The sequence below is a fragment of the Athene cunicularia genome (genome assembly GCF_003259725.1).
Source record: "Athene cunicularia isolate RWA chromosome 2 unlocalized genomic scaffold, athCun1 chr2_part1, whole genome shotgun sequence".
Taxonomy (NCBI): Eukaryota; Metazoa; Chordata; class Aves; order Strigiformes; family Strigidae; genus Athene; species Athene cunicularia.
The window spans coordinates 130633653-130656077 of NW_020799095.1; the positions used below are offsets into that span (position 1 = coordinate 130633653).

General features: G+C 34.7%; 1 protein-coding gene across 1 annotated transcript in view; it reads left to right on the forward strand.

Moving 5' to 3' along the window:
* Nucleotides 1-22425, forward strand: part of VPS13B (vacuolar protein sorting 13 homolog B) — a 477299-nt gene that overhangs the window by 231150 nt on the left and 223724 nt on the right. The window contains 3 exon segments of the mRNA XM_026841594.1: nucleotides 2097-2224; nucleotides 9506-9740; nucleotides 19159-19379. Of these exon segments, the coding sequence (XP_026697395.1) occupies nucleotides 2097-2224; nucleotides 9506-9740; nucleotides 19159-19379 (584 nt within the window).

The following is a 22425-nucleotide window of genomic DNA, read 5'->3' on the forward strand; positions in this document are numbered from 1 at the left end:
AGTGGTGCTTTGGTCAGCTAATTTTATTTTTAATTCACAGATAGTTGTTTCTAGCATTAAAAAGTTGATTCTTCTAATTGAGAGAGAATTAGCAGGGTATGCGTCTTCCAGTGAACAAAACATGGGAGACTGGAACAAAGCCTAGTTTTAGATCCTGCTCATGAGGAATGCACTTGTTCAGTGGCATAGGATGTTGATATTCCCTGCTGATTGTGTTGTGGAATATATCTGTTCATCCTGACCTGAAGCATTCCTGCCACTGGGATTTCCGGAGTCTTACAGTGACTTTATATACTGTTCTCACCCTTACTGACACTTGTATTTTGGAGTTCTATGCTCCAGTAATACTGCTATTTAAATATTTCTTGATACTCAAGCTGTTCCTAATTCTTACCTTGTAATATGTGTAGTGTAGGACCTGGCTACACAGGGAAGATGGTGTGAACTGAGGTAGAGTAAGAAGTTAAAGCAGAACAGCTATTCCCCACTGAATGTGTTTGTTTTAATCTATTCATAATATGGATGTAATACTCACTGCCTGGCATAAAAGTGTCCACATGTGAAAATATTATGAAATAGTTACTCCACGCTGCTTCTCCATATGAACAGTTTACTTGTTTGTCTCTCCAGCACAACTGACAACAAATAATCCTGAAATGTCATGCTTTTTACATCCTCGTGATCCAATTTTCATTCTTTATCATTCTAATGGATCCATAATTGGAGCCAGGAATATCAGAGAGGACTAATTATATTGAAGCCATAAAAATTCTCTTTCACTGTTTTTTGACCACTTCTCTTTTTCAATCTTTTGCTTCCACATCAGTTTAATAAAGTTAATGCTTCTCTTTCTTTTAAATACTTTCTTAAAAATACTATTTGTTGAAGGATTTTGTCTAGAATATTAATTAACTCTGGTCCTTTCTAGCCTTGATGGGAAAAACATCACAAATTTAATTCCTCGTGGCACTAACATTGGACACTCTTGGCAGAAATTTACTTCTCAGATGTTTCATTTTTAAATCTGTGCATGTTTCCTTGCATGACCAAAACTGACTGAAGACCCACATACACTTTTGCGCACCTGAGTTCAGTTGATAGCATAATTTTGTTTTAAGAATTTTTCTGTAGTTTGTATGCCACAGATTTCTTCTAGCTGTATAATTGGGAGACATAAACTGTCACACTTGTGCTGATGTCAATTTAGTTGAAAATGAAGTCATGAAGACTTCATAATTTATTCCTGCAGTTTTGTCAGCTCAACAACATTTAGGTCAAAACTAGAAATGTTAAGGAAGCTGCCAGTAATTTGGGGAGTATCCCAAAACATAAGAAAGAAGTTATCTGTAAGAGATGACAGGAAGAACTATCTACCACTCATACAGCCTTTAATGAATTTGAAGTTGTTACTTGATCTCATTAGACCTCTTTTGAAGTTCTACTATGCTCATACTCAATTAAATGCTCTGTTATCTAAAATATTTTCATATTCATGTGACTAAATATCAATCTAAGAAAAAAATTCTTTTTATTAGAAAACGTTATGCTGAAATATTTCATACTTTTACCTTTAAACTTGACAAAGAAAGAAAGTGGTTTAATTTTCATGCCTTTTTTTGGGAGCATACTCAAGTTTTTTTAAGTGCATTTTTAAAAGAGAACAAATGAAAGGCTGTAATTTAATATAGGCTGTCTTTCATTTCTTACAATGAGTTTAGAAAACTAAAATATTTTTTAGATTACACTGGCAGCAGTGTATGTGAAAACCTCTTAGATTGCTATTCCATCACCAAATAGGTTATCACACTTTGAAAACTGTCTTAATTTGCTCAGGTCAAACATTCTTCATAATATTTTCTTAACAGTTTACATTTTTAAAAGTTTAAACATTTCATTTCATTGCATTTCTCACTAGGCTTAACAGATACAGTTGTATTGCCAAGTTTAAAACTAATAATAGACACACTATTATTACATACATAGTGAGAGAAAATCTCTTTCAGAATTTAAAAATAGTAATCTTTTTATTTGCTACCAGTAAGCATATTGTTTAGTTATATATTCTTTGTCAAACTGAGTTTTGTTGTTTGCATTAGAATCTCGTCCCTTGTCACTTCCTGTGAAAACCATGCTGAACTCATCTGAAAGCTGCAGAAGTCCTGAAGAAAGAATGAAGGAATTTATTGGAATAGTGTGGAATGCAGTTAAGCGCCTTACACTTCAGGTAAGATGAAAAGGAAGTGAAAAAGCCTATGTCTTTCCAAACTTTATGATACTTTTTATGCATCCTAGTGCTTTTTATTAGAGGGTTTTTAAAGGAGCTCCCAAGTTTTATTGTCTTATTCCAGTAGTTTCAAAGTCTTAGAGAATGAAGAATAAAATATAGAATTTTGGTACATTAAGCGAAGAATGCTTTGGTTTTAGAATATTAGTTTTTGAAGCACTTTTTTATATCTAAGGGGAAGATCCTTAAAAAAAATTATATGAAGAAAAAAAGCTTGTCACACTTTTCTCTATTATAAACATAGCTATACACTTTTTAAACGCATATTTAGATCTGCAGAATACCTTCCTTTTTTGAAATATTAGAGGGAAGTGTGTATGATAAATACTTTCTTGGGGTGTGTGATATTATACAGTGATGGCTCAACTGCTTGCTTGTCTACTTTTTCAGAAAGGACAAGTAGATGACCACTTGGATTAAACAATTTCATCGTATACTGCTCTAGATTGTGATCGCTCACGAGTAAAAGCATTTTCATGTAGCAGTACATATGCATGCTATTCACAAAAAAGGCTATGTTGGAAGTCCAGTGTTAAGATTGATCAAACACTAGATGGCTTAGAAATGCTAGAATTAGGACTCCCTTCTTTCAAGTATATATCAAGTGCCTGCTTAGAAATTACCCTAACTTAAAAGTATAGTCTGTGTCTTTTGAACAGTACATTCTATGAGATTGGTATTTTATGGTACACCAGCATACAGTAGCGAAACTGGTTTTGTGTTATAATATAATTAAAAAAAATACACACACACACACCCAATTTCTGATGAAAAGTATTCACTGGATGCCTGTTCTTCTTCCTATCAAGAATTTATTTATAACAGGCTCATCCTGGAACCTGTGTCTGTTTTACTCCTCTGTCATGCAGAAAGTAGTGTCAGTTCAAATTATTAGAAAAGCTGAAAGTTTAAGTTTTACCTGAGCAAGAACTTCAGGCTTGTGACTTGGTTGCAGAACATACTCAAGTTGAAAAGATTCTTTTTATTAACTCCATTTAGTTTTCAGATCTTTCATCATAGTTTCATAGGTATTTTGTTTTTTTTTTTCTTTCTTTCTTAATGGTGTCACCACTAGAGAATAAAATGGCTAGGTAAGGGAACTCAGGAGAGATAATTTATAAGGTCTCTGAAGGAAGCAGTGTATTTTTGTTATATGTCTGCGTGGTACCTAGCACGATGACACTCCCTATATGAATGATGCTTATAGTTTAAGTCATAATAAAAATAATAATATAATACTGAGGATGATGAAGAACAGGATCCTTTATGAATGGGGAAAATAGAATTGGGATGAATATATTCTGCTCTTAAATTTTCCAAAGTACTCTTTGTTACATGAACAACCAGCAAAGTGAATTTGTTTCAAAGAATGGGTAAGATACTGATCAGCTAAAAATCAAAATGTTATAAAATAGAAAAAAAAAGTTGTGTTCAAACTAGGGTTTTTTTTTGTGGAGATAAAATCTGATGGTAGTGATAGGCACATGTTTTCTCAGAGAGTAATTTCTAAGTGTATCACTGCTCTAACGTAATACACTCATGGATTAGAGCTAATACTGGCAGGGATTTTTGTTTTTGTATTAGATGCTCTTTCTAGATTTATTTACTAATTACTGGGGGTTTTGGTAAGGTACCCATAGTCTGATTTTTTTGTCATTTTGAATATGAATTTATATTTTTAGTTTTTACCTATGTTGAAATTAAATGGCCCTATGAATTCATACAACAGCTTACACAGTTTTGATATGTTTTATCCTTATGGTTTGATCATACTTGGTAAAGTACATGCTAATATCTTGCCAGAAGGACATTACATGATACCAGTGAAAAGTTTCAACAGACTCCAAGGAAACACCACAGAAGTCCCAAGAATATGCTTCCAAACAAATATACAGTAGTCCTTAGTTAAATATGAAGGATTTATAGATATACTCGCTGTTCATTGCATTATTGCTAGTAGTCCCTATGTGTATTTTATTTAAATACATTTTTCAAGACACAAATGTGTGTGTGTGTGTGTGTGTGTGTGTGTATATATATATATATATATCTTTTTTGCTTCAATACCAGCCTAAATGGGAAAGATGAAATTTGTGCATGGCAATGTATAGAGGATATGATGATAAAGGTTATGACTCTGTTTTTCAATCCAAGTACAGTATGATACATTTATTTTATTAAACATAATAATACTATGCATTTTATTAAACACATAAATATATTTATGTGTTAAATTTGTACAGATTTTCTGTATTTTATTATCATTTGGCATGAACAAGGCAAATTTCTAGAATATTTTGGTGAAGTGCTGGAGCACTTAGACTAAGGTTTTTTTCTAAAGCTGTTCTCATGTTCCTGGATCTTTTATTAACATGATTGTAGAACAGAAAAGTCTGTAGTTGTCATCAGATAAAACAGTACTTCATAACTTAAAATCATCAAAGGATTATTCTTTTAGTGGAAGTTTGAGTAAGTAAATGTGTTTGGAACCAAAGTAACTGGAAAGTTTATTTTGGATCCAAAGCTGGTACTTGCTTAGCCCTAGCCCTGGCTTGCTCATGATAGAATATTGCATGAAGATTTTGTGCATTGGAGTTGGGGTAAGCTATTAGTATTTAAGTGAAAAGACTTTCATACTTAACTATAAAAACTTTTTTTTATTATTTAGTTGTTGTAAGATTTTATATGCAGCCTTGAAGTCTTTTTGGCAGTTACGCTATGTAGGAGGGTAATACTCACTTTTCATGTGTTCTTCATAGTAATATAAACACAATTATTTTTAATTGGTTGTTAATGCTGAATTCCAGTGAGAACAATGAAGGATCTGTATTAAAAGCAAATGAATTAATGAGTAATGTTGCAGTGAATGCCAACTAAATAAGAGTGTAATTATTACATATAAAACTTAGCCAGATATTCCACATACCTTTAAATATCCAAGATTATTTGAAAAAATAAGTCTGTTTCCTGAAATTATTGAAAATAATATTTTCTTTGAGGCATATAATTTTTAAAAATTTTAGTCAAAGTGAAACATTGACTGAAAGAACAGAAACGTAAGGATGAGATTGACTAGAGTTCCTGTTCTTTGAACAGTGGTCTTTATTCACGGATCAGGAAGAGATTCTGTGACTTGTAACTTAGCAGTTACAGCTATCAGCAGTTATTTGGCAGTTATGAGATAGGATGATTTCTTAAGTTGGTTAATTACCACAAACTAACAAAAAATGAAATTTTCCATAACTAAATAAAAATTTTTGAAAATCAAAGCTTTCTTAGAAAAGAATAGGATATCATGTAGTGCTAAAACATTGTGTTTCAAATGGTCACAGAAAATGCAGCTGATCCCTGTTATACTCATTTTTATGTACAGGTAGCCTGTGCTGTTAGTTCTCTTACTCATGTACTCTGCTTTCCATTTATATTATTTTTACTTATTGCCTAACTTCAAAACATGAATTTCTGACCTGCCTTCTAAAATTCTAACAGTTTGTGTCTGACTCAGCTCCAGATGGTCTAATTAAGTCGAGCTAATGTGGACGTCAGAGGCTGAGGTATGGTCTTACATTAATGTCCACACCAGAACCCCTACATGAGATGTGCAACGGTGGTTCTTTGCAGTTTTGGAAGTCATTGTGAGATGGCTCTGCCAAGAGTATATGATGGGTGTCGATTAGTGTGAAGAGATGCCACTTACCAGGAGACACCCTTATGTGAGTGTCACCTAGTGGGTCATCTTCAATGCCTCCAAATGAATTATATAGCTATAAATTGTGAGATAGGGAAGGGAATCTCCTCACGGTATCACTGTCATGAAAGGCTTTAAAGACTTTTGTACAGGCTGTCCCTCTTTGTTGCACTTGTGCAGGACAGTTATGGCATGTCACCTGTTTTGTTTCACTCCCACCCACCCTCCTCAGTTAGAAAGACCTAATATATTTTGCAGTGTATATTTGACTGTTGTCTCTATTGAGCAACATTCTCTTTTTATAAAACATGAATTTAAAATACTTCATTTGGTCCAGTAACTTAACATTTTCCTTTTTAGACAACAGAGTCTTTAAGTCATTGCACTTTTTTTAGTCTTATATATTAGTAAAAGCTTAGATAAATATGCTTTGTGTAGATTTTTAGAAGTGGAAGGGAGAATACTGCTTACTTGATTGGTTTATCATTAGTGTGCATTACTTAGCACGTATAGGCCTTGACATAATAGGATGAAAATAAGGGGTGATTCTGTTTCAAGAATTTGTAATAATTCCTTCTCTTTAACACATGAATGTGTTCAGTATTGGCAAAGAACACGTTGCTACCAAAACTGAAATAAGATCCTTGAAACAGAAAGGATGTTGCCATGGAAAAATGAAGTAACACTCAGTGCAGCTGCGACGCATTAATGAATAGGATATTTTTTTAAAAGATCATTTGTGTTTGGTGTGGCTTGGAGGGTCCCAACCAGATGGTTTCCATGAACAGTATCTGACCCCCAGCTTGAGGACTTCTTACTGGCAGATTACTTCATTTTCTTTCCCTTGGATTGTCAGATCCTTACATTAATGCACGATTTACTGCTGCAGATTTATATTCAGTTACATAAATCAGTCACATTTTACATTAAATTCACAATTTTAGACACACAGTTTAACAGTTATTTAAAAAGTGTAAAAAGATTTATATGATAGCTTTAATATATGCTATTGATGTAGTTTAATTTTAAGAATTTGGATTACATATATTTTAAAGCACTTTCCAATTGGTGAAGCAATATGTAGTGCACATTCTCACTTTTGTCCAGCATATAATTCCATCATTTTAGGTGCACTCTTCCATTCCTTCACTGGAACTTGTTATTAGACAGATCTCCAGATTCTGTGAGATAAATATACCAAATTCCATTGAAGTTGATTGTGTGTAAGCTGAATCTGCCTCTGAGAAGTTAAACAGGTGAAATTCAATTTTGCACTTACTGAGCCTTTGTGCATCCAAGTTGGCAGTTTCTTATGTAATTACAATAATTGCATGATGTGCCGTAAAATGTGGAATTTTGCTATATATTATATTCATTGTGTTGGCCTTTGAAATCCTGCAGTAATGTTTTTCAAAATTCATTTATTCATATAAAACTTTAAATGAAACACAAATAAACCATATCTGTAAGCAGATCTGTAGTATTACATGTGCAGTGCCTGATGCTATCATGTAAACCCCACCAAAATTCATGCTCCAACTCCCATTCAGTTTGGAAATGAATGGCAAAGTAGCTGTCTATGTAAACAGTCATTTCCCTCAGGCATTTGGAGGAATAAAACGGTTGTGATTCCACTTCAGTATTCTTGATACAGCAAAGTAAAATAAAACAAAAATAATCTGAATAATTTGTCTTCAGTACAAAGCTGTACTGCACTGTATTAAGTGTAAAATTAAGTGTAAAAACTCTACTGAGTATTGAGCTCTCTTCGCAGGAGTACTTTGTAAAACATCTCCTGTAGATCCTGCTGCTGGTAATGTGATGAAGTATAGTATCTCTCCAAGTTGGTGGAATTTTTTTATTATTATTACCACATGGTTTGTATATCCAGGCAGCATTTGATGTTAATCATCATGGATATATAATATATGAAGAATGGATGATTTGTTATAAACTGTTTACTCAGCAAATGCACTGATAAAACAAAAGTTATACTGATCATAAGTTCTTTTGTCATCTATTTATCATTATCCCACAATGGCTTGACCTGCAACCTATTACTAATAGACCATAAAACGATCTAATGTGTCACTGTAAAAATCTTTGCAAATTGACACAATGACTAATTTACCAGTTAAAAAAAAAATCCAAATCTATTACATCTGTAACAATACACCATTGCTTTTCATCCAGTATAAATAAAGTACACTCTGCAACCTTGGATCAATAAACTACTTATCAAAGATGTAATTAACTTCGTTTTACAAATCAAACAGTTCTAAAACTAGAAACAAACACAGACTTCATGTAACAATGTATTTATTTTTGCAAAAATCTACTTATATTTTTTCTGCAGTGAATTCTTGTCAGTTTGTCTAAGCAAAAGGGCACAAAAATACTGAAATGAAGATGAATATCTGTGTTCTCACTAGGCTGGCAAAGTATTTACAGTGCCTGGGGAATTCCATCTCTATTGCAAATCACTATTGCGGTTTTAAGGGACTATTAGACTTCAGGGGAGGGTATGGAGTACAAACCTGGGTTATCAGTTTTAAACTGTGATCTCTTTAATGATGTCAAATTGAAAGACTGTTTCATAAGTTTACAGCAAACAAATGTTCTTTTATCGCAGCTACAAATAACATCTTGTGTCCAACATTGTGTACACTAGGTTTTTCCAAACAGTGTGAAGAAATTAACTGAATCATAGCTTGCACTTACTTAACAAAGTGTTCAATTGTGCAGGCTGTTAAGTCTATATGATATCCAGGTGCAGAATATTGCTTGTAAAAGCCAAGGAAGACTAACAGTCTACAGCTTACACCACCTCTGAGTTAACAAGCCATGATGAGGCTTGGGTTCACTCAGCGTTGCTAGAAGATCATAAGGAGATAGGCCAGAAATGTTTCAGAGTAACAGCACTGCTTCAAAATAAAGAACAGAAAAGTGCTGTTTCGTATGAAACCATATGCACTACTTCTGATTTGCAATTAAGACAGGACAAAAAATGTATAAACTCTGTGAAATTTATTAATTTCTCTGGTTTGTGTATGTGTCTACCTATCCGTTTGTTTTAAAGTCAGTTTTTCACTGAAGTTTATATTCTCCCTAGTTTATCCAATTTTTAACCTTTTTGTACATGCTCATGATTGTAAAATGAAAGCTAATGAACTGGAAAAAGAGGAAGGCTTTCTCAGCTTTTTTTGTGAAAACATTTTCTGACTCAATTAAGCTTCTTGTGAAAGGCTGTTGAAATATAGATAAATGTATGTACAGTTTACATGGCATCACCTTTCTGATCAAATTTACAGACCAAAATCACACTCCTACCTGCTCATAATCATAAATTATTTTACATCCCATTACAAGAATATATTATTTTCCAACATTTTGTGTCATTTTTCCTCTTAATTCAACTAAAAACTATGAACTATGATAGATGAGTAACTTGAGATTTGGTACCAAGATGAATACTCCACATCGGGGGGAAAAATTGTTAATCTGTTTCTGAGAAATCTTTCTTGTTTTTTCAGCTTGAAGTCCAATCTTGTTGTGTATTCCTTCCGAATGATAGCCTGCATTCCCCAAGTACTATTGTATCAGGTGACATTCCTGGGACTGTGCGAAGCTGGTACCATGGGCAGACCAGTATGCCTGGCACACTTGTTGTCTGCTTGCCCCAGATAAAGATTATGAGTGCTGGACACAAACACATGGAACCATTGCAGGAAATCCCATTTGTTGTGCTGAGACCCATCCTGGAAGAAGGTAGTGTGATAAACTCAAAAAAGCTTACTCTTAAATTTCCATTTTTTACTGTTATGAAAATTATCGTTATTTTATTTTGAAAACTTCTGATGTTGTGCTGCTTTTTCAGCAGTATGTTTTGTATGTTGAAGCCAAAAGAATTCAGAAATGCAATTTTTACTTTCATTGATTTTGTCATTCGAGTTACTGTGTAGCCACAAACAGTACGCTTGATGTAACAGGATGAGGCAGTGAATTCCAAGACAGAATTGAGGCAGGTTAAGAAGGATTTCTCATGTCACCTTTGCTGGCGTTAAAAAAAAAAAAAAAAAAGCTTGGCTCTGACATTCAGACTGGACATTAGGAAAAGGTTCTTCACTGAGGGGGTTGTCAGTCACTGGAACAGGCTCCCGGGAAGTCATCATGGCACCAAGCCTGTCAGAGTTCAGAGAGCATATGAATGATGCTTTGTCATATGATTTAGTTTTAGGTAGACCTGTGAGGAGCAGGGAGTTGCACTCAATGATTCTTATGGGTCCCTTCCAACTTGACATATTCTATGATTCAGTGTAAGATGAGAAAATAAATTCATAAGTATAACAGACTATCAAAATAAAAGAATAAGACTTTATTGGTCATCATGGTAGGCAACAGTTGTGTTCTGCTTCGTGTCTAGAGATTGTCCAGAAAAATGACAAGGTTTGTACAAGTGTTTACAGGGGGATGCTCTTGTGCGTAGGCTAAGGATGAGAAAAAGTACAGTAGTTCTTATTTGAAAAGCTAATATTTGATAGAGGTGTGAGTTGTAGATCAGTTTGAGGGAAAAATCAGCTTTTAACATGCTGCAACTGATAGAGAAATGAAAGGAGGGGATAAGCTGTAAAGGACCTAGCAAATGAAAACAAGCTGCTTATATCCAGTGTAATTTTTTAAAAAGAGTCCTTAGAAATTACTAAAGTAAATGGTAAATAGATTTGTATCAATATTCTGAAGGAATACTGATGTAAAAATCTTGTTCTAGTTATTCATATGAAAAATAATCTATTAGAAATAAATGAGGCAAGTATCTTTAACAGTCTTGAGTCTTGGGGTTTGGGTTTATTTTAATGGCATTCATGCGATCTAGTCTGATAACCAAGTTTAAAATTTCACAGAAATGCCAGTTGTTGTGGTTTAACCCTAGCAGGCAGCAGGCACCCCACGCAACTACTTGTCACTCCCCCTTAGCAGGATGAGGAGAGAATCAGAAGGGTAAAAGTGAAAAAAAATAATGCATTGAGGTAAGGCAGTTTAATGGGTAAAGCAAAATAAGGAATTAATTCTCTATTTGCCATCAGCAGGCAGGTGCTCAGCCATTTCTGGAAAAGCAGAGCACCGTCATACATAACAGTTACTCCAAATGTCCTTCCCCTTCCTCCTTCCACCAGCTTTTATTGCTGAGCATGATGTCATATGGTATGGAATATCCCTTTGGTCTCTTGGGGACAGCTGTCCTGGCTGTGTCCCCTCCCAAATTCTTGTGCATACCCAGCCTACTTGCTTGTGTGGTGTGAGAAGCAGAAAACACCTTAACACTGTGCAAGCACTGTTCAGCAGTAACTAAAAGATCCCCATGTTGTCAGTTTTCATCACAAATCCAAAATTTAGCACCATACCAGCTACTATGAAAAAAATTATCCCAGCCAAAGCCAGTACACTGGTGTATGGTTAGTTCATTATTGTATTCTTGAACTATATTATTTGGAAAGAATTGTTGCTGCTTTGTGTATTTGTTCTAAGGCAAGGACAGGGAGATGCAGCAATTGTTCCATTGCTTTTGTGACGGCATGTTCTGGGAAAAATTAAATCTGTTTTCTGCATACTTATTGCTGAAACATAAACAATTATAAAGGTATGCTATGAAAAATCAAGTCAAAAGCATATTCAAGAGCTACTTCTGTTCGTGCCATCTGAAATTCGTTTGGATTTATAACAGTGTTTTCCTTCCCTTTGTTCTGCCACTTATATTGGACCCTTCTCCTCCTTCCTGTATTTTACCTTAACTCACAGCAACAAAAAATAAAATTGTAATTTTTTAATACTGAAAGTCATATTAGAGATGCTTCCAACTGAAAAGGGAAAAAAAAAAAAAAAAGAAAAGAGCAAGAATGTTATACGTGTTTTTCATAGTACCTTTCAGTAGGAATGATCTAATTTGCTAATCATAGTGACAGATAAAAGATAAATAAATTTAACTAAAGTCTTTTGTTTGTTTTAAACTGATGGTGTAATTTAAACCATTTATGAAAGTAAGAAGTCATTTGAATTTTGTCAAACCCAGATTTGCAGGAAAGATCCTAGTGAGAGAAAAGAATCCCCCTGGTTGGGATAAAGCTTATGGTAAGGAATTTATTTGTGTGTGGCTCTGTGCTCTGGGAGTAATGCCAAACAGAAGTTCTCACAATCTTGATATTTTTTGATTCTCTAATGGAGCTGTTGCCTTCTCCCATGCCAAAACTTCCCCTTACACAGACTGTTAAAAAGTTTTTTCAAAGCTTTTAAGTCGCCTTCTTTGTTTCTTCCCATGTAGAGGTAAATAATTTTTATGGACTTTTATTGGGAGAGTCTTTTAATTTGCATTCTGTCTTTGAACAAGACCTAAGGGACATACCATCATTTTACCATCTCTCTGAAATTATACTTATTCAACCTTGCTTTTCCTGGAAACTATTTTTTGAATCATTCCTTTTATAAAGAAGATACAAGTAAAAGGATTATTTACAAACATGCACTGTTACTTTTAAGAAAGCTGTGTGCTCACTCATGTATTTTTCTTGCTACATGAGAAACTAAAAGAGGAGGAAAAGGGAGCATACTGTCATTTGGGGGTATTGCAACCTACTCACAGACACTTACTGGCCTCAAGACGTCAACATACTATAAAAATATTTTATACAATATCCCACAAGCAGGTCTTTCCATTTTCTTTCAGAGTTCTGATACATTTCTTTTCTGAGGTTATTGTAGTTTGAAGGAATAATTTAAAAAACATTTTAAGTACAATACTTGAATATGAGGAGCAGCTGAGGAACTGTAGTTGTTTAGTCTAAAGAAGAGGAAGGGAGACCTCATTGCCCTCTACAACTACGTGAAAGGAGGTTGCAGAGAGCTGGGGATGAGTCTCTTTAACCAAGTAACAAGCGACAGGACAAGAGGGAATGGCCTTAAGTTTCGACAGGGAATGCTTTATTAGGAAGTGTTTCTTTCCAGAACGGGTTGTTAGGTATTGGAATGGGCTGCCCAGGGCAGTGATGGAGTCCCCATCCCTAGAAGTGTTGACATAGCGCTGAGGGATATGGTGTAGTTGGGAACTGTCAGTGTTTGGCTAATGGTTGGACTGGATGATCTTCAAGGTCTTTTCCAACATTGATGATTCTGTGATTCAGAAACATAGCTTAGCTCAGTCATACTACATTTATCTATGTAAAGAATGAGTGTTGAACTTCTGTTGAATAACAAATACAAGTAAGTATTAAATTACAAGTATTATCTTTCTAGTTCAAATCAACCAGATGATGAATCCATGAGGTTGTATTCACTGCGGATATTAAAACAGAATCACAGAATCGTAGAGCAGCCCAGTCTGGGAGAGACCTTTAACGATCATCTGGTCCAAACTTTCATGGCAGAGGGAGCCTAGATGAGCTTATCTAGCACCCTGTCTGGTCGCCTTGAAAACCTCCACATCCCTGGGGAGGTTGTTCCATTGAATGATTGTTCTTACTGTAAAAAATTCCTTTCTTATATCAAGATGAAACCTTTTCTGGTACAACTTGTACCTGTCTTCTCCATTTTGACTTCTTGTGAAGGGGGAGACCTTGTCCTATTTGTAGCTGCCTTTTAAGTAAAACAGTTACTAAGAAGTAATCGAATAGAAACTCAGTTTGAGCAGAACTCAAATATTAAGAGAACTGCTTAGGGTGAGTTGTGACTTTCTGTGCAAACTTGTGTACCTCCAACTTCAAATACTTGACAATTCATCTATATACTTTCTAAATCCCAACCTATAGTGTTAGGATAAAATGTGGTAACTTTACAGTTGGACAAAATATACTGTAGATAGACTTCTGGACTGCTAAGTGGTCTTCCAAAAATTTACAATCTTAAAATAGGAAAATAACTTGAAGACATGAAGGGAACTAAAATTTTGCTTCGGATAAATCACTTACTTTAGAGTGATAACAAGAGCACTTTTGGCACCTGTGAAATCTCCCTGTGCTTAGAAACTTAAATTTTTAATTATTTTAATTTAGAATTGTTTCCTAGCACAGAAAAATAGATATATTTAGATGACACAGTAAAATACATTTTAGAAACTAGTGTTCAAAATGATCTTAAAATTGTTGTTGTTATTGCTAGATATCATATTCATGTTCTTATATGGATAGCAGTACACTGACAGTCATGTAAATCTCTATTCCAAACGTTTAAATCTGAGAGATGGGTATTGTTTGTGAAATATGACAAATTATATAACCTCAAAGATTTTTATAGCATGTTTAAACTCAGTAAGTTTTCAAGTGACTTGTAGGGAAATAGAAAATTAGGACTTCTAATACTAGTGTGTGAATTAATTATAATGAAATGTATTGGTCATAAACCACTACAATATAATAGAAGCATATAGAGTACAACCTGCAAAAAAGGCAGTCAAGTGTTTGAAGTAGAGCAGCAGTATGTTGGCTCTCTTAGAAGTTATCATCTTGCATTAGATTTTTAAAAAATGCTCAGCTTCAGTATAACTGAAAAATAATTTCTGTAAATTTTAAGATGAATACTTGATATTCAAATACTGTGCTACTTGAGTTGATATTCAGTGTCACCATCTGTAAAACCTGTAGTTACTGTATTTAACTTACCTGTTATGGTTAATGACCATATAAAATTAGTTCTCACATTTTTTAGTTTCTGAGTAGCAATGACTTCTACATGAACAACTTGTTAATGTTGTGTTCAGCTGTTAAAGCTCTCTAGTAGCTGGGTTTAAGTTAGAAAAGCTTGTGTGTTTATGCTTATATTTCAAGTCTGTGGAACTAAATCTTATCTGCTGAAAGTAAACTCTGGATTTGGACAGAGCCCTTAGGGCTTTCAATTGGGTGCACCCAGAGTTCTGCAGCCATACAACTGCTTCCCTGTTGCATGACTGGGAGGAAATACAACAGTGATCTAACATAATGATTGCAATATCTTTTTTTAAACCTTGCATGTTGTGCAAGAATATGAACACATGTAAAGACCCTGCAATGTGGGTGCAGAAAGGGAAATGAAGACAGAGTGGTCAAGATGCTTTCTGAAGATTGCAGAAGACACTTTTAGCAAGCTTTCATGATCTCTCTCCTACCATTACTAATTTTAAACAAACAAAATTTCTCTTTTGTACAGCAACATTGTATACATGTTGTGTACAACTACCACTTCTGGAATCTGGTTTTTAAAATAACTAGAAGTGCCACATGAAAGTGAGAGCAAACATATAACAATTATTAGTAGTTAAGTACATTTATCAATACTGTATATTATGCATGTGGAAAGGCTTACAGTGAGCATTAACACTAGCTAGGAAACAAAGTGCATCATATAACTACCAGAGAAAGTGCTTGCACCTGGCAAAAATTTGTAATTATATATATATATATATATATATTAGAAAAATAACTCAATCACTCTGTAGGAAAGGAGTCTTGCTAAAGTATTGAAGGTAGCAGATAAATGATGAATGTCAATTCTTTAAAAACTGTTTGATGGATGGGTCAGTCAACTGCCAAAGATCTGAAAGTGATATATATAAATTTAGGAAGTTATCAAAGCAGTTGAAACATCTTAATGATTACATTTTCAAGTTTTTTAAATTGGTAGTGATGTTTGAAGAAAGCAAAAGTAAGGATTTATAAGATCAGTAGGTCAGGAATTTAACTAGAATCTTCGACCATATTGGGGGTCTTTCACGTCTGTCTTTTATAATCCTGCCCATAAGAGATATGGAGTGAGCTCTAGTTCCACTGAAGGCACAGTCAGGTTTACTTAAAATATTTCAACATAAAAGAATCTCAACAACTAGGTGACAAAACAGTAATGTACATGGATGGGAAGGTTAGATATAGAGAAAATATCTGCCACATGTGGCACTGACTTTTCCATCCTTCATATTAATAAATAATTTTTTTAATAAGTCCTATAAATGATGTTACTTTTGATGTTTAGACACTTTTAATTAATTATTCAAATAGCTTCATAAAAACAATTTGCAAATGAATGCAGGTACAGGGTTTATTTTAAAAAACAAATAAAACAAACATAGGTACAGCAAGACACGGATTTATCAGGTGGACAGTTCTAGTATAATGTTAGAATACTCACATAGTGTGTATGTATGTAGCTGAAGAGGTAACATGACATTAGGGGCAGTTTTACAGTTGTAAATTTGTCATATCTTTACTACAGTATTCAGCATACTGTGGTTTCTATACATTAATAAAATTTCATCAGTGTTTTCCTTTTAACGTAGATAATGATGCAGCATATTAGAGTTAACATTCAGTATTTTCTTTGGAAATTTTTTCTTTCTAATCCGTGAAATATAAATGAAGTTAATTTACTATGGTGGTAACAAAGAAAACCAAAATTCATGCAAACATGTCATTAGAGTTGACTTTGCATTTGAAATTTTTCCATCTAATACAATTAATATTTTGTATTTCTTGGCTGACTGAACTTGGAAAAAAAACCACATTGCTAACTAATTTAAAATTTCTAATCTGAAACCTTTCTAAAATATTTTCAAGTTGCTTTGGTTGAACTGAATTCTTCAGTATGCAATAGCTTCAAAATAAATTAGTGAAGTTTTCAGTTCATTCTTAGGATGAGACACATAGACTTTCCTGATATATATACTCTTGTCCATATAAATTTATTGTTAGTGCCACCTGTGGAAGAAGCAATAGAACTAAAATACTATGGTATAAAGATGTTTGATTGTAGCTTTATTTTATTTTCAAAACTTTTCTAAAGTTTAATTTAAATAATCACAGTTAATTTGTGCTAATTTGTGTTAATTTGTGTTAATTGTGATATTAATTTAATTGTCGGGCACAGGCTCAACATCATTTAAGTGGGGCCAAAGAGGCCCAACTTCTTCAGCAGAAAATCTGATAAATGGAATGATGAAGACTTTCTTTAGATAGAAAAAAAACCCAAACCAAACTGAAATAGTTGTTGTACTTTTAAACAGGAAAAAAGGTGTCTGTTTCAGGTAAAATGTATCTTTCATTATGTCATTTTCCTCACATCTGTTGAACATTCTTTGGGTTTTGGATCAGTGTCTCTTGCAGAGCCTAAATTCTTTCACTGGGACTCAGTTGTTATATATGGAATTATACTGTGTTTATGTGGCAGAATTTTGGTAGCAGGGAGGACTGCAGGTGTGGCTTCTGTGAGAAGATGCCAGAAACTTCCCCCATGTCTGACAGACCCACTCACAGCTGGCTCCAAGACAGATCCACTTCTGGCCAAGGCTGAGCCAATCAGTGATGTTTGGTAGCGCCTCTGTGATAACATGTTTAAGATGTGGAAAAAAACCTGTTGCGCAACAGTAGCTGGGAGAGAGGAGGGAGAATATTTGAAACAATAGTGCCCACACCAAGGTCAGTGAAGAAGTAGGGGGAGGAGGTACTCCATGTGCCAGAGCTGAGATACCCCTGCAGCCTGTGGTGCAGACTTTGGTGAGGCAGCTGTGCCCCTGCAGCCTATGGACATCCATGGTGGAGAAGATAACCACCCTGCAGCTCATGGAGGACCCCACCACACTGGAGTCCTTAAGGAGGCTGTGATCCCTTGGAGACCTCATGCTGGAGCAACTTCTAGCAGAACCTGTGGCCCTGTGGATAGGAACCCAAGCTGGCACAGGTTTTCTGGCAGGACCTGTGACCCTGCAGGGGACCCACATCTGTTCCTGAAGAACTGGACCTCATGGAAGGGACCCACAGTAGAGCAGTTCATGAAGAGCTCCAGTCCATGAGAAGGGCCCATGTTGGAGAAGTTTGTGAAGGACTGTCTCCCATGGGTGGGACACCACACTGGAGGAGGGGAAGAGTGTGAGGAGGAAAAAGCAGCAGAGACAATGCATGATGAACTGACCACAACCTCCATTCCCTGTCCCCCTGTGCTGCTCAAGGAGAGGAGGTAGAGAATTTGGCAGTGAAGTTGAGCCCAGGAAGAAGGGAGTAGTGTGGTGAAGATGGTTTTAAATTTGTTCTTATTTCTCATTACTCCACTCTGGTGTTAATTGGCAAGAAATTAATTTTCCCAAGCTGAGTCTGTTTTGCCCATGACAGTAATTGCTGAGTGATCTTTTTGTCATTATCTCAACCCACAAGCCTTTCATCATATTTTCTCTCCCCTGTCCTGTTGAGGAGGGAGAGTGATAGAGTGGCTTTGTGGGCACATGGCATCCAGCCGAAGTTAAACCTACCACAGGGATTCTACTTCAGTTTCTGTAGTCTGTGTTCTCAGTTCCTTTCAAGTCTAGCTGGTAGAGCTGTTGAATCTTTTCTCACTAAAAAGAGTTCCTGTTGGCCTTCTAAAGGCCTACCCAAATAATTCTCTCTGTGGTTCTGCTTTGGAAACTTTTTATTTTCTTTCTTATTTATTAACAACCTAAAGAAGACTGATTGTACCAAAGTTGCAGCCATTTTATTGTTTAGCTGGACACTACCAATTCCCTCACTGATTATTCTTGATAATGATTCATGATAGGCTCCTTTCTAAACATAAGAAATGAAGTGCGTAGTGTATGTCTACAGTAATTTGATTTTACAAAATCCATCACCATTCTGTTCCTAAGAAGTTAAGTGGAGGGAGTGGAAAGAGTTGCACTGGGATCAAGGTCTCACTTACCTGAGCAGTACACTGAGATAGGCTTTACTCTGTGTTACCCCCCTCTTGATATGCAAGCTGTAAATTTTTGGAAGAAAGATAATTATTCTTTCTAGTATTAAAACCTGTAAACACACCTGTATGCAACTGCCTCTACCATCCATATGCTGAAATAAATTGGGATTGGTTTCAGGATACTCCTTAGTTTGAGGAAAATCATATAAAAGGAGTTCTTTAAAGACTATGTTGTACATGTTTGTTCACAGTTTGGGGTTAAAATTCCCAATGGATTTCAGTTTTCAGAAAGTTGTAAAAAATGTATTCCTTCTGTTTAGATTTTGAGTTATACAATGGAATTGATGTTTAAATTATATTTGTGAGAGTTTGGGATCAATTTAATGGTTGTTGATTGCTCTTGCTGACTTCTAAAGGGATTTAGGATAAGGCATTTACTGAGTTTTAAGATAAAAAATGGTCTAGTTTTTATTATTCAATTATTTAACTGTTTTCCCTTCTTTTTCATCATTAGGTGATGCTTTTCCATGGACTATTAGTCTGCATCATTTCAGTATATACACTCTTCTTGGACAACAGATGACACTTAATTTAGTGGAACCAATGGGCTGTACTTCTACTTTAGCTGTTACTTCACAGAAACTGCTTGCTTCGGGGCCAGAATCCAGACACTCATTTGTTGTCTGCCTCCATGTCGACCTTGAGTCCCTTGAAATAAAATGCTCCAACCCCCAGGTTGGTACATTTAATTGATTTATGAAAGGAAATTAAAAATAACTCAATTTATGTACAGTCATTCTGCATTTTGTTGAAGAGGCTCTCTTCTATCTTAATTTTTTTTTAACTGGGCCATCAAGATCAAGGTGCTTAGATTAAGATTTGCTTTGAAGCTCTCTCAAGTTTTGTAATTTAAACTCTTTTCAAAATGTAATAGCTACAGTATAAATGCATCTTTTGGCTGAGGGAGTAAAATGAATTGCAGATGTACCATTAAATGCTATAGTGCTGTTCTGCTGTCACTGTGAATTCATATACTGAAGTGGTTTAATGTAATTTTTTACCATATTTTCATAGAACTAACATTTCTTCGAACATCAAATGTTTTTTAGGCAAACAATGGTATCATATAGTAAAAGGAAAAAACTCAGATGAATGTGTGTAAACAAAAGTTACCACCTCATTTATGTTTATTAAAATGCAAGGAAGTTACTACATTTTCAGAAAGTGCACCCTGTATTTTACCGATCTGGATCAAGTTTGCTGTAGTTCCAAATAGAGTAGGTTTTCTCTGAAAAATTTGGAGTAATTTTTACTACAACTTGGTTAATTCTTTCCTGACCATTGCAACATTTCCAGTGATGTTGGAGAGAACTTGGAACTTGCAGATCTACTGAGGTCTGAGTAAGGCTCTTCATTCATATGCTGTCTGCTCCAAAGTTTTAGCCATGTGTAGGATTTTTCAAAGGACATCATGGACAAAATGGACTGTTTATTGCTTCATTTAATAGAAAGAAAGGGAAAGAACACAAAGTATTATAATTTTGACCTGATAGACAGCACATCACGTTTGTAAAGATTTATGGGCTTATGACCTAAGTCTGGGAATGTTAAAGCTAAGGTAGCTGTTGTAATTTTAATGTTAACCCTTGTGTGTACTCAGTACAATATATTTCTCAGTCACATGCAGTTTTTCCCTTGCCTCATTCCATGCTCTTATGAATGCAACAAGTGTTTTAAAGTCTGTGTTTATTTTATCCTCAGTGTGTCATCTGCCCCTTTCACCACCTTCTATCCAAGTTATTTCTGACTCATTTGCTATATGCCATTGTCTTCTGTACTGGATGGGCTCACATTCACTAGGAAGAGGGTTGGTAGAGTGAGATTACGCTGGACAGGGCAAATTAAAATTTAAAGTTGAGTAGCCTCAACAAGATTTACTCAGACTTGTAAAGCTGTATGACAGGTGTGTGTGCACACGTAAACGGTTGTCATTGTATTATAAATGTATAAATAGGAAAAGACAGAACTGATCTTGTCTACAATTTTACATTTTATATTTAAAGGCTTCTGAAAGCTTTACTGCAACTTTGTGATATTTCCATAATGTTTAATGAATTCATATATGATAATTTTGCAGCCTATGGCAACCTGCCTTATTTTGTATTAATTTTCATAGAACTGTACAAAATTCATCTTGGTATTGCAGCTATTTAGGAATTGGTAAATATTTCAAGATGTTCATGTAGCAAAATAGTCTGCTAAATTTCATTGGTACCCTCTCAGTGAAATTTTAGCAAATTGTCTGATCAGTTCTGGTTTCTTTTAATTATCCAACTGCATTATTCATGATTAATATATGTAATACATTAATAATATTAATTTATAAGCAGAATCGCATTGTTATGAGTGGAAGCCTTATCTAAATTTGAGTAGCAAATTAAAAAGAAAAATTAAGTAAAGCAGTGTTTCAAGCTTTCCTGCCAAATTGTGGTCAGATAATTTGTTTTGCAAATGGTAAGATAACATTTGCACTAAGAAATTAAAATTGTAAGCTACATGTAAATCATATTACAAGTATAGTGAAATGTTAAAATGAAGTTGTACAGTGAAATATCAGACCAAGTATTCTTGTCTTAAAGGATGTCCTTGTACACTGTGATGTTATTAATTTACTGGAGTATTATAGTGACTGAAAGGATGTGGACAAATTATTTGCGTTTAATGAAGGTTCTTGAGCTGTCTACTTACTTCTGCCTTACTTGTCCTTTCTGCTTTACTGATGCAAAAGGACAACCACCCCATCAGTCTTCTTTAACCAGATGTTCACGAACAGAAGATGGAAAACACAATTACCTATCAGCTTTTGATAGTTATAAATTCACAGTAGAGTGACTGTGAAATTTGATTTTTTAGAATGATGGGCCATATTTTGTCTATAGATGACAGCCTTAAAGTAGGTGATGCTTAGTCAATTTGTTAAAGGTAACAAGTATTTTACTATTTGACCATCATAATTTAATATGAAACCATGTTCTGATGCTTGTATCCCTTTAAAGTCAATAGATACTTCCAGTGTGCAAAATTGCCAGGGTATTGCCTTTTGTTATAGTTTTCAATTTTGTATTAATGTGTTATTTTTTAAGTATAAAATGCTGTAACATATTGAACTTTACAGATTTTGCCAAGTAGTCAGTGGGGTCTTACTGAGTTATGTGTGGTTTTGCTGGGGAGGGTGGAAGCAGTGAGAGAGGGAAACTTTTTGTAACAAATTCTGGCAGAGTTATTCCTCTTTTTGTCGTCCTATTTTTCTTCTCTTGAATAGAGTGTACTAAAAATATTGAAGCTACTCACTTGAAAAAGTACAACCAACAAGAGAAGTAGAAATCCTTCCATTTTAATGAGTAACAACCAATAGAATAAAATTAAGTGTATTAAAAATAATCATGACATAACTTTAGCTCTTTATCTGAAGTTTTAAAATCTTATTTACATGTAGACACATGCCTCTTTTTTCCATTTTAATGAGGTTTTGGTGTGAGGCCTTTTTTTTTCTTCTACTTTTTAATATATGTCCATGAAAATCATATCCCTGTAATCAAACTGTGCTTTTTTTTTCTTGGTGAACTTGTTTTTTCTGGTTTTAGAGCAGGGTTAGAATATTAGAATCATACTGCTTGGCTGTCTGGTTGCTGGCGATATTCAGAGAGATGGCTACTGTTGTCTGAAATAACCACTGTTTCAGAGTGGCTGCAAAGATTCTAGCCTGAGCAATTTAAAAAAA